The 14,091-nt window shown below is 42.4% G+C and overlaps 1 protein-coding gene across 3 annotated transcripts in view; it reads left to right on the top strand.

Moving 5' to 3' along the window:
- BAZ1B (bromodomain adjacent to zinc finger domain 1B) overlaps positions 1 to 14,091 on the top strand; it is a 68,427-nt gene that overhangs the window by 51,745 nt on the left and 2,591 nt on the right. For all 3 annotated transcript variants that reach the window (XM_019754960.3, XM_019754962.3, XM_019754961.3), the window contains exons 14-17: positions 7,484 to 7,631; positions 8,759 to 8,906; positions 10,725 to 10,840; positions 13,161 to 13,306. In XM_019754960.3, coding sequence (XP_019610519.2) covers positions 7,484 to 7,631; positions 8,759 to 8,906; positions 10,725 to 10,840; positions 13,161 to 13,306 — 558 coding nt within the window. The remainder of the gene's footprint in view (positions 1 to 7,483; positions 7,632 to 8,758; positions 8,907 to 10,724; positions 10,841 to 13,160; positions 13,307 to 14,091) is intronic.

The raw sequence follows: 14,091 nt of genomic DNA, 5'->3' as shown, positions 1-14,091 counted from the left end.
ATAGCCTCTCCAACACTTGTTACTATTTGTCGTGTTGATGACAGCCATTCCGACTGGGGTGAGGTGGTATCTCATTGTGGTTTTTATTTGCATTTCTCCGATGATTAGTGATGTTGAGCATTTTTTCATATGTCTATTTGCCATCTGTATGTCCTCTTTGGAGATATGTCTCTTAGGGTCCTCTGCCCATTTTTCAATTGGGTTGTTTTTTTGTTGTTGAGTTGCATGAGTTCCTTGTATATTTTGGATATTAGCTCCTTATCGGAGGCACTGTTTGCAAAAATCTTCTCCCATTCAGTTGGTTGCCTCTTTATTTTGTTGATGGTTTCTTTTGTTGTGCAGAAGCTTTTAAGTTTGATATAGTCACATTCATTTATTTTAGCTTTTCCCTTGCCTTTGGAGTCAGATTCATAAAATGAAAAAAAAAAAATTGAAATAGCACATCAAAAAAAATTTTTTTTCAAATTTTTGAAAAACAGAGAACCTAATGTACCCTGCCCTAATTATGCTCCAGCCAAACCACACAATGTTTTCTTTTTTACATTCCTTCCACACAAATTACTTGCTTCTAATTCTTGATATTGGGTTTCATGTCACTGACTTCAGGCCTCTAAAGCACACCGGCCATACTGAAGACAGATTAGTGCTTCTTTGGGTCAAGTAAAAAAGTGGAACTAAAGTATATTGAAGTCATTCAAATCAAATTATATAGATTCCTTATAAGTTACTGGTATCAAGGTAGACAAAAAAGATGCAAGAAAAAAGACATCACAGAACATACCATAGGGTATCGGAATATTGGTATACAGTCTGTCCGAGCATAGAGTAGCTTTCCTTTTTATTTAATTTCTTGAGAAACTGCCATAACGTCTTCCATAGTGGCTGCACCATTTTATACTCCTACCAGCAATGCACAGAGGTTCCAGTTTCTCCACATCCTTGCCAAAACTTAGGTTCTGTTTCCTTGATAGTAGCCTAGGATGTGAAGTGGTATCTTGTGGATTTGATTTGCATTTTCCTAATGATTAGTGATGTTGAACATCTTTTCAAGTGCTTATCGGCTAGTTGTCTATCTTTGGGCAAATGTCTAATTTAGTCCTTTGGCTATTTTTTAATTGGGTTGTTTGTTGTTGAGTTACATGGGTTCTTTATATTATCTGGATATTAATCCTTTATCAGATATATGATTTGCAAATATATTCTCCCATTCTGTGAGCTGCCTTTTCATTCTGTTGAATGTCTTCTGATGCCTAATAGAAATGACAAGAAGTTCAACTTAGCTATTTCTTTTGTTGCCTCTGCTTTTGGTGTCATATCCAAGAAATTATTGCCAAATCCAATGTTGTGAAGCGTTTCCCCTGTTTTCTTTGAAGAGTTTTAGCTTTTATGTTTAGATCTTTGATCCATTTTCAGTTAATTTTTGTAGATAGTAAAAGGTAAGGGTCCAACTTCATGTTTTTGCATGTGCATATATATGTAAGTTTGTGGTTTTCTAATTTTAAAAGCCTGTTCATTGCAAGTAAATCATATGTGAGAGGTAAATAAAATATGAAACAATCTTTATTTTAACTTCACTCCCCAAGAATATCACTTTCTAATAGTTTGACCTGTTTTCTGTGTACATACAGTGACGGGTTTGTTGGTGTTTACAGAATGGAATTTTCTGCATGTTCTGCAGTTTTGTCACTTGTCATCCTACCCTGAGCATCTGTCCCCTCTCCCTGTGAGTCCATGTAGATCCACCTGACAGTGTGTTGGTTTTGCTAACATCTCAATGCCTTACTGATGAATATTATGTTGTCTCTGTTTTTTCTTTATTAGAAAAATTAGCAGATCTATTTTTGTCTGTTACGGGTATTAGATTTCTGCTTAAGATTACTTAAGAATTAAGAATTATTTGAAAACACTACCTTAAGGGAGAGGTCCCAGCCATTATCCAATGGAATACTTTCCTCTGTTTTTTGATTTCTCTCTCTCCGTTTCTCCCTATTTCCTTTCACAAACAACTGGTAACTGGCCTGTGCCAGTCACCGTGGTACATCTGGAGCTTATAGTGATGAGTACAAAGCCAGAAGTTTGTGCCCTCGGGAAACTCAGTTTGAGTGTGAGAGATGGTTAGAGGAGTGTGACAAGTACCGAGGATGATACAGGAGCCGTCCTCGGTTCACTGTGAGGGATACCTAGGGCAAATGAGAGGACTCCCCAGAGGAGACAGCCTAGCAGCTGGGTTTGGAAGAATAAGTTGGAGTTAATCAGTTCATGGGAGGGGCCATAACTTGGTTAGATTGAGTTGAAGTTGGCCTTCTTATCATAGCTGCCCTCCCAGTTTACACAGAATAAGTCTGTTCGCTAAAGCTCCTCAGATATTTGAACACAGTTGTCATGTTCCCGAGGCCAAGGGTGATAGGTGCTACAAGGAAGATCATTTTGGGGAAGAGGTAAGCAGAACAGGAAACTAAGGCTCACTTAGATGAAGATTTAACATTTATGAAGTAGGCTCAGAGACTCCATGCCCATGTCGTTATTGTACTGGGATTTAGTTCTCACCTTCCTGTGTTCCTTTTAATGAGTATACGGCATCCAGGTAACTAGATGAAGTCTAAGACATTAGATAGTAGTCTCCTTTGCTAAATCTCTTCTCATTAAGCATGATTTCTAGCCTTGCTGAGTACTACATGGGTTTTGTTTTACACTTGATTTTAGCCAAAAGGCCGAGAAGCGATACATGGATTTTGTTTTTAGTTTTGTACAGGAGAGTCTTTCTTAATGTGATCTTTCTCTGCCGTTCCTTTACCTGTAATGTTTTCTTATTGAGAACTAGTAGATGTAGAATTCTCATTAAGTTTTTTTTTATTTTAGTGCTCACCCCATAGTGAAGTAACCTCTTTTTAGCTTGTCATATGAGACTTTATTCTTAGCTTGATTAGGGAAGAAGATACGAGCACTTTGCAGGTTTAATCTTGGGGCTCAGACACGTAGTAAGTACACAAACGGAAAGCATGGAAGAGTTTCTTGGAAAATCAGGTTGCCTACTGAGTAGTTCAACAATGTTCTCCATTAAAATGGCATTATGCCCTGCAGTTCCCCACTAAAGGTCATCTTTGCCACAGCTCTGAAATTTTCTACTGTCCTTTGCTTTGAAGGCTTCCCCTTAGCATGGACCAGGCTTTTTTAAACTGGCGCTGTGTTGTTGCATGAACTAATATCAGTCTCTAATCTGGGCTTCAGTTTCCTTATGTATAAAAGTAGATTATCTCTCAAATCTCTTTTTGTAATAGTCGATAATTTCAAATATTTAATGCTTATTTCATTTTCTTGTATTAAATGGTAAAGGCATTGTATAATTTGGCAAAATCTTGGGTTCTGTTAGGCTCTCTGTTTACTTAACTTTGGATGCATTTATCCTGACAACCTGATTATGTTTTTCCATTTTATATATTATTTTGTGGAAGAATGTGGTCTAAAGCCTCATTATATTTTTGCCAAGATATGATACTGCCTTTTTACTATTAGGCTAAGGGATTAATGGTGACGTGCATGTAAGCTAGCTTCCCCTTGGTTCTGTTAATACCCACTTCTAACTAGGGACCAACTTTATTTAAATGTGCTAGGGAATTAGAATTTTTCGTCAGAGTACTGTGTCTAGCCTCCCAGTAGCACTGCACGACAGAGAGATTTACTGGATGCCACCACTGTTGAACGTCAGAACTTTATCTTGCTGTTGTTCTGTTTTTAAAAACACTGCCGTGAATATGGTAGGGTTTTTTTGTTTTGTTTTGTTTAATGTGCTGGACTGTTTGGAATTTTGTGCAATGGGATAAGGCCAGGATGTTCTGTCAAATCTTCGGTGCTTAATGTTTTTACCCTCAGAATTCAAAGCTTGTTGGAGTCTAGGCTGATCTAGATGGATAACTCAGTGGATATAAAAGATCCTAGTGATTATCTAGTATGTGTCCTGCCAACAGCATTGGATTGGGGATAAATTGGACCTAAATTGCTGTGAGACCTTGGACAAGCTTTATTTCCATGAACTATAAGCGAACGTTACATGCATGTTCATAGCTAAAAAATGGAAATGACCCAGATGTCCATCAACTGATTGATGGATAAACAAAATGTGATATATCCACACAACGGATATTCAGCAGTTAAAATTGAATGAAGTATTGTTACATGCTGTGATGTGGATGAACCTAGAAAATATTATACTCATAAAAGCATCCAGTCACAAAGGCTACTATTATATGAAATGTCCAGAATAGGCAATTCTATAGACAAAAAACAGATTAGCAGTTGCCTAGGGCTGGGGAAGTGGTGGGTTAGGGTAGGGAATGGGGAATGACTGTTAACGGGTACAAGGCTTCTTTTTGGAGTGGTGAAAATGTTCTAAAATTAAGATTATGTTGATAGTTACACAAGTCTGTAAATATATGAAAAACCATTGACTGTACACTTTACAAAGTAAACTTGTTAATATAAATTTTATTTTAATCAGTGTTTTTAAAATGAGGTTAAGTTTATTTCCAAGATCTTTTCCAGTTCTTTTTTATTTCATTGAGGCCAGATGAGCTATCGAGTACCCAGATTTATAATTTATCGGAAATAACTTCAGGAAGTAAAAAGCAGTACTGGGTTGGGTGCTGGTGACTGTTTCCTGAATACTTGTGTGCATCTGACTGTCCACTAGAGGACAGCAAAGTCCATTTTACCCATTCCCTGCCTTTTCTCACTAGCACTCGTTTTAAGAACTGAGCCTAAAATCTTAAATTTATATCCCATTGATGAGATTTGGGTTGTTATTACAATAAGAGCCTATGGTTCCACACGTTAGCTCGATTGTATCGGGAAAACGATCAGTGTGGCAGCTGTCATAGTGGACCTCACGTTTTACTGAGCTCTAAAGAGGGAAGGAAGGAGATTGTGCTGTATTTCGAAGGCAGATGTTGAAATATCTGCAGTTGGAGGTTTGAGTAAGGAATGAGTCAGTTTCCACGACAACTTTAGCAGCCTCTTAAATAGATTATTTTGGTGTGTTTATATTATCCTTGTTGTTCAAGATTTATACCTGCAAGTCTCTCTCTGGTTCTCTATTTCTGTAGGAAAGAAAGGACAGCTTTAGTTTCTCTCCCTCAGCCCTCACACCACAGCTTCAGATGTTGCTCACTATCTTTGTCCCTCAGTAGCTCTGTTTTAAAGACTCTAGCCTTTCCTGTAGGAGGAAGGCTATATTACTGATCACACCTCTCTGCCTAGGGCAGGGCAGTGGGATCCAGCAGTTCGCTAGCGCTGAGTAACTGAGTTAGGAAGTAGCAGGGGTTGCTCATCATGACTGAGTTGGCACTATGACGCCCACAAGGTTGATGATACTGAGACAACCCAGTCTCTCAGCTTCTGGTGAATTGCCTGAAGAAGCTCTACCTTGTCCATCTCTGTTGTATTTTCTGACTCTTTGAGAATTATATCCCCCATATTATATTTGCTTACGTGGATGCTCACCTGATCATTTAGGCAGGAAGTGCTTTGAAACATCAAAACACCACCTTTTGACTAATAAAACAGTAATACAATGAAATGAATTATCCCAAATGGCATTTCTGTTCCGCCTTAGAATGCATATTTTTTAGGAGAGAGGGTTGTGTTTATCAACAAAATTCTATATTTTCCACCATCTTATGTTTTGCTTGGCTGTTTCTAAATTATTTTTCATTTTCTGATGATGGGAGGAGGCAATGCAGGTTATACTGAAAGTACCTACCCAGAATGAAGTCAAGCATCCCTGGGACTTTAGCATTTTTACTTTAAGTTGGAAGTGGTGCTAAAGGGGGATATTTTGTATCAGTACTTAATACTTTTTGTTTTTAATTGGGGAATATTGGGGAAGTGTGTTTTTCCGGGACTCATCAGCTTCCGAGTCAACTCATTTTTCTCCCCCTGCCCCCTTCTGCCGTATCCCCCACCCCACTCCGGTTCAAGCCATTTTTTCTGTCTAGTTGTGTAGGACTCAGCTCTCTGGCCCATGCTGGGGTTATGAGCCTTGCGCTCCCCACTCCCCGGTAGCTCTCTTCAGTTCTCCCCGGGTGCCGGCAGCTCACGCTGGCCACCGTCTGCTCCTGGCGGCCCATGGTAGCTCACGGCAGCCCAGCTCCAGGGAGAGCCATTGTTCACAATCTTAGCTGTAGAGGGCGCAGCCCACTAGCCCATGTGGGAATCGAACTGGCGACCTTGGAGTTATGAGCACTGCGCTCCAACTAACTGAACCAGCCAGCCGCCAGTACTTAATACTTTTTTCTTAAGTATTTAAAATATATTTTAATGAGAATGTTTTCTCACCATGTTTAAATAAAAATGATTTGCATGTTTTAATCTGAAACTGCTCTGGATTAGGACTTAATTGTGTCCTGGTCTATGGGGCTTAGATGCCAGCACACTTACCTCCCAGCTCTCCAGTGGCGCCTGTGACCCTTGTTCTCCTCTGTTGGGCATCCTTGTGACACCCTCAGGGGCTTCTTAACAAATGTTCAACCATTTCAGTTTTGCATCCACTGGAGGGATGTAAACTTGAGGAATATGTGCTTTTCTAATCCAAGCATCTTTTATTACATCTTTTTCCCAATGTGGACGTCTTTTTGTATTTTTTATTGTGGTAACTATGCAGTTTATGAGGGTGCTATGGATCCCCACCATATTTTTCATGATCTGCAGGTGAAGGCTGAAACGCTTGATCTGGAATTCTTGAGTTGGTAAATTTGTGACGAATCCAGTCTGTACATACGAGAGACTCCATACCTTTCGTCAGTTTGTAGTGTGCCCGGGGCTTCTCAACCACTGCGTGCAAAATCCCCGCCATGAGTGTGGTGACTGTTCTCTGTAGAAGCAGCGATTACTAAATGTTGTTCAGCTGAACTTACCTGCCGACCAGTACTTAATATTAGGCTGGTGCAAAAGTAATTGTGATTAAAAGGTTAAAAATAATTGCAAAAACCGCAATTACTTTTGCACCAACCTAATACTGTTTAAGGGTTGTAGAATGCTCTATAGATATTATTTATTATTTCTAGGCCCTGTAATCTCTGACTGGCACATACTAGTGTAGAAACTGATAATCTTTTTAATAACCAAAGTTTTATTAGCTCTGCGACATTGTTGCATACTAGCATTTACGCAATACAAGTGTTCCTGCTTTTAAATGACACTGAATCTTTAAGTGGTTTTCATTAGAAGAGACCTATCTTTAGTCATTTCCCCCACTTTAATTCTTTGTGTGACCTTTGGTAAGTTTTTTTAACCCTTCAGAACCTTGATTTCTTCTGTAAGATAAATGAGTTAGACTAGAGGGTCTCTAGGAGGTAAATGTACTTGGAATTCTCTGGTATCTTTACCTATTCCTAGTCCTCTCTCCGTGTGTGCTCTGTCAGCACTATATGAAAAATCCACGTCTTTGAGGTCATTGTAGTAATGCTGGCCTGATTTGGTCTCTGTTTAGGTTGCATCTGCTCTGGAAAAATGGAAGACAGCCATCCGTGAAGCTCAGACTTTTTCCAGAATGCATGTTCTACTTGGGATGCTTGATGCCTGTATCAAGTGGGATATGTCAGCAGAAAATGCTAGATGCAAAGTTTGTCGGAAGAAAGGTATATTTAGGTCAAAGTTGCTTATCGGAGTGTATTAGGGACTGGGACCTCCATTTCCCAGATCTTTTCTCCCCTAAAAAATTGTGTGCACAGCTTTTAAATGTGGGGGGACGGATTTTACCTTCTGGGCTATGAAATGCTAGTCTTTGAAATCCCATGCCAGCAAATCATAGTAGGCCCTTTGTTACTCAATTTTGACTAGAAAACAATGGCAGTTGGTTTCTCTAATCTTTTCATTTTCTAGAGGGAACAAAATTACTAAAACATTCTAACTTACCATCTCTGAATTTTAGTCATCTGTGAAGTAAGGGGGCTGCCAGCAGAGGGCAGTGTTTGTACACGGAATCCTCAGGTTTGGGCAGACACGCAGGGTGTTCTGTAGAGCAAAGAATTTGGGACTCATACCTATGGACTCTGACGGCTCTCAGCATTAGAGTCTCAAATTCTTTGCTCTACAGAATACCCTGCGTGTCTGCCCAAACCTGAGGATTCCGTGTACAAACACTGAGTCCATAGGTATAAAAGAAACGTGATGGCTAAAAGCCTCCCTCAGTGATTTGGCTCTCCAGTGGCTAAAGTTATCTTGTGAATTAGGTTAGAACTTAATTCCCAAGGATGAGAAAACCTATGTAAAATCATTCAGTTGCTCTAAAAATTGATGATAGTTGGAGAGGGGAAATGACCATGTTAAGTTGGTTCAGTGCATTTTCAAATGTAGGCAGTGTTTTAAGAGAACCGTATCAGGTATGAGTTGGGAAGTGCTTACGGGGTCCAGGAGGAGGAAGGGCAGAAAACATAATCCTTCTTGGGGGGTTCGTCTCTTAGTGGGAGAGGAGCAGCAACATTTCCTGCTGTCACTTGGGTTTTGCTACCTCTTAGTGTTCGGTGCCCTGTCCTAGCCCTGGGTAGATTTGGAGACAGAAATTAGAAGCCCTGAGCCCTAAATTACCTACAGCCTGATTTGTGCTATATTTCTTTTCAGAAAACGACTGCAGTTTTAAAAAAAGGGTTAGCACTGTACTAGAATGTTTGTTCTTCCATGGTGTTGAGGGTGAATGGTCCTTTCTTACAACTCCTTGACTGTTGCCATTCTCCCGACAGTGCTGTACAGTTTTATCTCCTTGCAGGTGAGGATGACAAACTGATCTTGTGTGACGAGTGTAATAAAGCCTTCCACCTGTTTTGTCTGAGGCCGGCCCTCTATGAAGTACCAGATGGTGAGTGGCAGTGCCCAGCTTGCCAGCCTGCTACTGCCAGGCGCAACTCCCGTGGCAGGTGAGAATTGCTTCTTTTAAAAGCAAATAAATGTATAAGTAGCTGTTATAATTAAGCTTCAGTTATTCGTACTGAATGATTCTAAGGAGCTTTAAGTTCATCTTTTGGGTAAAGAGCCTAATCATTCTAAGGTATTACAATAGGAGCTCAAAGGGCTCTGAGGTAATTTTAGCTTAATGTTGACATTTCTAGTTTTCACTGCCAGCCAGTTCTCTGTCTTGAACCATACCTTCTAAAATAACAATATATCTCCCTCTGCCTTTGGCTTCCACTTTGCCCCCTTCTTAATTTGTGATTACTTCTGCAGCCGCCCATTGCTAAAAGCCCTGAAATTCATGACCTTCGTTACCCAGGCCTAGGATGTTCCTTCTTTATCATGATGAGAACGTGGGCATCACCTTGCACATCTTCACCCTCATCGTCCAGTCATTTATTTGCCAGGTGTTGTCAAGTCAGTGTCCAGATGTCTCATGAGTCATGTCCCCTGCTGTCCATTTTCCAAGGTCACTGTTGTCACTTGGCCCTCCTACATCTCTCACCTGGGCTTCCCAACTCCTTACCTCATACCTTTCCCTTTCCAGCTTTTGTGGTGATACCAGAAGGGTTTACATACAGCAGAGAGCTGCTTATGTCACTTTACTATTCAAAAACATCAATCTTTCCGTTGTCTCTAAAGTCAAGTCCAAACTCCCTAGCCTAACTTGAGACTCTGGTACAATACTGGCGTGTGTTTTTATGAGCCCTCATTCCCATATTTGTGTGTTCATTGCAGACTGTTCATTGTGTATCCTTGCTTCTTGTGCTTTCCTCCCAACTGGGAATATTCCGTCTTCCCAGAACTGCCCCCTGGGCAAACCGCCCATGGCCTATGGAAAATTTCACTGCTCTTTTGAAATATCCTTACGTCCTTAGAATTAATTGTTCTTCCTCTGTGTTCCCTCTGAGTTTTCGAGCTCTAAAACAGTATTTTGGTACATCTTGCCTTTATGATTAGTTTTGTACGTGACCGTCTTCCCATGAGATTGTAAGTGCCCTGAAAGTAGAGGCAATGCTTTGTTCTTCACCCTAAACCCAATTAGGACAAACACAGGGCCTTGTAATGAGGAGGCGCCTAATATTTGCCAAGTTAATAACTGTTGTTCTCCATGTTGAAATTTGAGGTTGTAAAAAGGTGGCTTACAGGCACTCTGGCTCGGTCTCTGAAAAGGCAGAGTTGTTTGATCCTGACCCCCCCCCCCCCCCCCCCCCCCCGGCAGTATTAGTTGGTTATTTCTCAGTCCACTCCAGCTACACTTAGAGATGAGGCTACTGTGAGATGGGGCTTTGGACCAGCTGTTCTGAGCCGGGATTACCACTGCTTTGATGTTCTGGTCATCGGCAAGCTGTTTCAGCTCCTGGAAGGGGGCCATCAAGGTGGAGTAACACCTGTCTGGGCTTTCATGCTTTCAGTCCACCTCAGAGTTGGGACACATTTTAATACCTGAAATGTTACATTATCTGGCTGTTTTTATGAGATAAAAGGAATAGAGTTTTGTGTTGTTTGATGTGGGGGAGGGGAGGATTGCATTTTGGTCTTGATTGATGTTACCATTGGTGTCTTAATCCAAAGCACTGGGCCTGGTGGCGGAGGCATGCTGTTGAAGCTAGGTTTTCATTTTGGTTCCTGTGTCCTGGACTAGATTCAGGTTCCCTCCCCCACCATCAAATCTGTCTAGTCTGCAAAGAAGAAAAAGTTGCTGGTATCCCTGTGGGACTTGATCCCCTTAGAAACACTTTGACCTAGAACCATGTTCTGGACATGCTTTTTCCACCTCACAGGAATTACACTGAGGAGTCTGCCTCTGAGGACAGTGAAGATGATGAGAGCGATGAAGAAGAAGAGGAGGAGGAAGAGGAGGAGGAGGAAGAAGATTATGAGGTGGCTGGTCTGCGATGTAAGTATTATGTATTCAGTTTGCCTTCGAAGTTAACCCTATAGCCTTTTAAGCTGACTTGGGAAGACTGGGGGCTGGTAGTAGATACTCAGCGTTGTCATCAGGCCATCTTTTCCCACGTGTTGTGGCTGTTGGGGTGACTCTGTCGTCATGGTTTTCAAAGGGTTTATAAGATGCCCTTTAACCATCTTCCCGGTAGGAGGTTGGATAGCTTGGTCACAAGGACATCAATTTATGGCAGATCCATTTATTCCAAAAATTAGTGGAATTCAAGTTTCCAAGTTTGTTATGTGATGAGCCTGCTAGTTCTGACCCCCTCAGTGTCTGAGGACAATGGGTAAAGAAGGTCTAAGCCCATTGCTACCTCCTTACCGTTCTTTTGGCCTCTGGTGTAGTGCTGCTCGCAGAGGAGTTATTTTTCCTCTGGTCACAGTGATTTTCTCTTCCCTGTAGTGTGCAGGGCTATAGCTTTACTTGTTTGAAAAATGAAAACTGGGTTTCCATAGTTTAGGCCTAAAGCTGTTATGAAGGTTCAGATCTGTTTCACACGAGGTGCCAGTAGGGAGAGTAAAAGGCCTTATTTCTGTTCACCGCATTGACTCTTATTCTCTCATGTTTATGTTTCATGAGTCTTTGAGAGTCTTGTCATTTTCATGGTTAAACCTAAAGTTCTGCAATCTATCCTTTTCAACAGCTTGCCTCTTTCCAAAATATACCATTTTTTGTAGGTTAGTAGAAAAGAGACCACAGGTCAAGATTTTGATGAGCTTTTGAAGAGATGGTACAATTCCCAAGATGATAGCACTTGAGCGATCGGACTTGATATAAGGAGAGGATGTTTGGCATAACCAGTCTCTTACTGCAGTGGTGCTGCCAGACCTGAGGGCTTTGGACTTGCACACTTGCTCCCACCTGCCCAATCCTCAGGCTTTTAATTTGGGACACCTCAGTTTCTCCCATTCCTATTAGGCTCCTTTTGTTTGTTCACTAGGCGTGTTTTCCAGGTATCCAGGGGAAGGAGACAAGCAGTCATTAACCCTGCATTACAGAGGCTGGCATCTGCTGGCCCAGAGTTGTGATTTGGATGCAGGTTTATCTGGGAACAGATTCTGAATATTGCAATGTGCTGATTTTGTTTATTTTCAAACTAGTTTGCTTTCCACTTCTGAGTTGTTACTCTCTTTCCAAGGAATTATTTCCTTTCCAGATTTTGAGGATTTTATCTGCCAAAAGGATGTAGGAAGGTATTTGTTTGGTACTTTAGAGCTTTTTGCCTGCTCTGCCTTTTAGGTCACCAAAGATGTGGTTCTGGTGCAACTCAAGTTCCTGGGTTAGTGGCTGTCCCTAGCACCCCAAGTTTCATCCTTGGCATCAGCTTCTTACTCATTCTTCCTAGTCTGGTCTTGAGCTAGAGACCCTAAAATAGCCAATGAAGGGTTATCATGGTCCAGAAGAAGGATGTAAAACATTGTTTATTGACTCGTTGTATCATTGCCTCTGTATATCCCCTATCTCTGTCCAAATGTCACCTCCCCAGTTTGCAGAGAAAATTAGTGGAGAAACTTTGAGCTAATCCTTATGGAGCATTGCTTCCTAAGGACATACTGAGGAAATGCTGGTTTGTCTGACAGTGAGCACCTGTTACAAACCTGAGTCACAAGTAGTCTTGGGTGACGTGGTGTTCTTTATTCTCTCCTTGGGGATCCTGGGCAGAGTGCTTAGGGAAGTGGCCTAGCCAACTGTCTACGCTTTTCAGACGTGTAAGAAAGCAGGACTGGGGCTACCCCTAAATTGGATTCAAGGAGGAAGACTTCGCATAAGTGTTTCCCATAAGTTATCAGCTTTTCTCTGAGAAGACTGATGGCGAGTTTAGGATAACTCTGGGAACTATGAAACACGATCTCTTCTACAGTCAAATCCCATTTCACATGTAAATACACTGCACTCTCTTAGGCTGAGCTTAGGCTGTAGGAATTCCAGGCAGACCTGCAGCAAATGGCCTGTCCTCCTGAGTGAGTTACTTTACAATTGACTCCTTCAGGGGCCTCATTCCCGGGAGTAACTGAACGGGGTGGGGCCAGAGGATAGAAGTACCCTTCTGAAGAGACTTAAGAGGTCTTTGGCAGTTGATGAAAGGCATCCATTCTTCATTGACACTGGTGCCTTCAAAGTGTCCTGATAGGTAAGGCCGGAGAGAGAGCAAAGAGCACCCAGAACCCAAGGAAGCCATTGCTCTGCTTGTCAGGTTGTCTCCCCATTCTACAGACACGCTCCCGTCATCCTCAGTTGTTCTGCTCTTAGTTTGTATTTTTTATTTCAGTGAGACCTCGAAAGACTGTCCGGGGCAAGCAGGGGGTCATCCCCCCTGTGGCAAGGCCAGGCCGACGACCAGGTAAGAAGCCGCACCCTACCAGGAGGTCTCGGCCGAAGGCACCACCTGTGGACGACACCGAGGTTGATGAGCTGGTAAGAATTACTTCTCATCCTACCTCTAATGTTTCTGCTCCTGACCCCCACTCCAGCACTAGGAATTCATTGGGCAACAGGTGGGAGCCTTTCCCTCTCCTCCTGCCTCCCTCCCTTGGGCGGCTGATGGGTGGGCCTGCAGGCAGACGGGCAGCAGGCCCTCCAGGAACAACTATGTCCGGCATCCCCTGCTGTAGCCTGCAAACATTGCGTCCTCCAGTTTAACAGGCAGCCTGCGACTTGTGAAGGGGTTTAAAATAGTACCCATGTGTCTCCATTGGCCCAGAAGGGCTGGGTCTCCATCGTGGGAATGCCAGCAATGCTGGAGCCTCACTTACTCTCGGGGCTTTTGCTGACAGTTGTTATGGGAGGGCCATTACCCTCCCCTCTGCTCTTCAGCCAATGTGATTTTAGCGGTTTTGCTTTAGATTTCATTCCAGCTTTAAAGAACAAAAAGAGGTTCTTGAAAACTTGCTTGTTTTGACAGATCAAATTGGCAATGAGTGAGTTGGGGGCATCAAGTCAGCCAGTAGGGAGCTCAGAGGCCTTTGGAGATGCTCCCTGCCCAGCCCAAGCCCTTTGACTCCGTGGCCCCACTGCTCTGAGACGCGGCCTGTGAGGGCTGCTGGAAGGGATGCCCACTCCCTTTCTCCTTAGCCACTTGGCTCCCACATGCCTGCGGCAGGAGAGCCCAGGAAGGGAACTGCCTCTTGCTTTTCTTCTCTGAGACTCCCTGCCCCCACAAAATTGGCTGCTAGTGGTCCCCATAACCCATCTGGCTTTCT

This window comes from Rhinolophus sinicus, chromosome 3 (genome assembly GCF_057876585.1).
Source record: "Rhinolophus sinicus isolate RSI-liver-muscle chromosome 3, RSI-T2T, whole genome shotgun sequence".
In the NCBI taxonomy this organism is placed as follows: domain Eukaryota; kingdom Metazoa; phylum Chordata; class Mammalia; order Chiroptera; family Rhinolophidae; genus Rhinolophus; species Rhinolophus sinicus.
The sequence above is the reverse complement of the archived record's forward strand: the minus strand, read 5'-3'. Positions and strand labels throughout refer to the sequence as shown.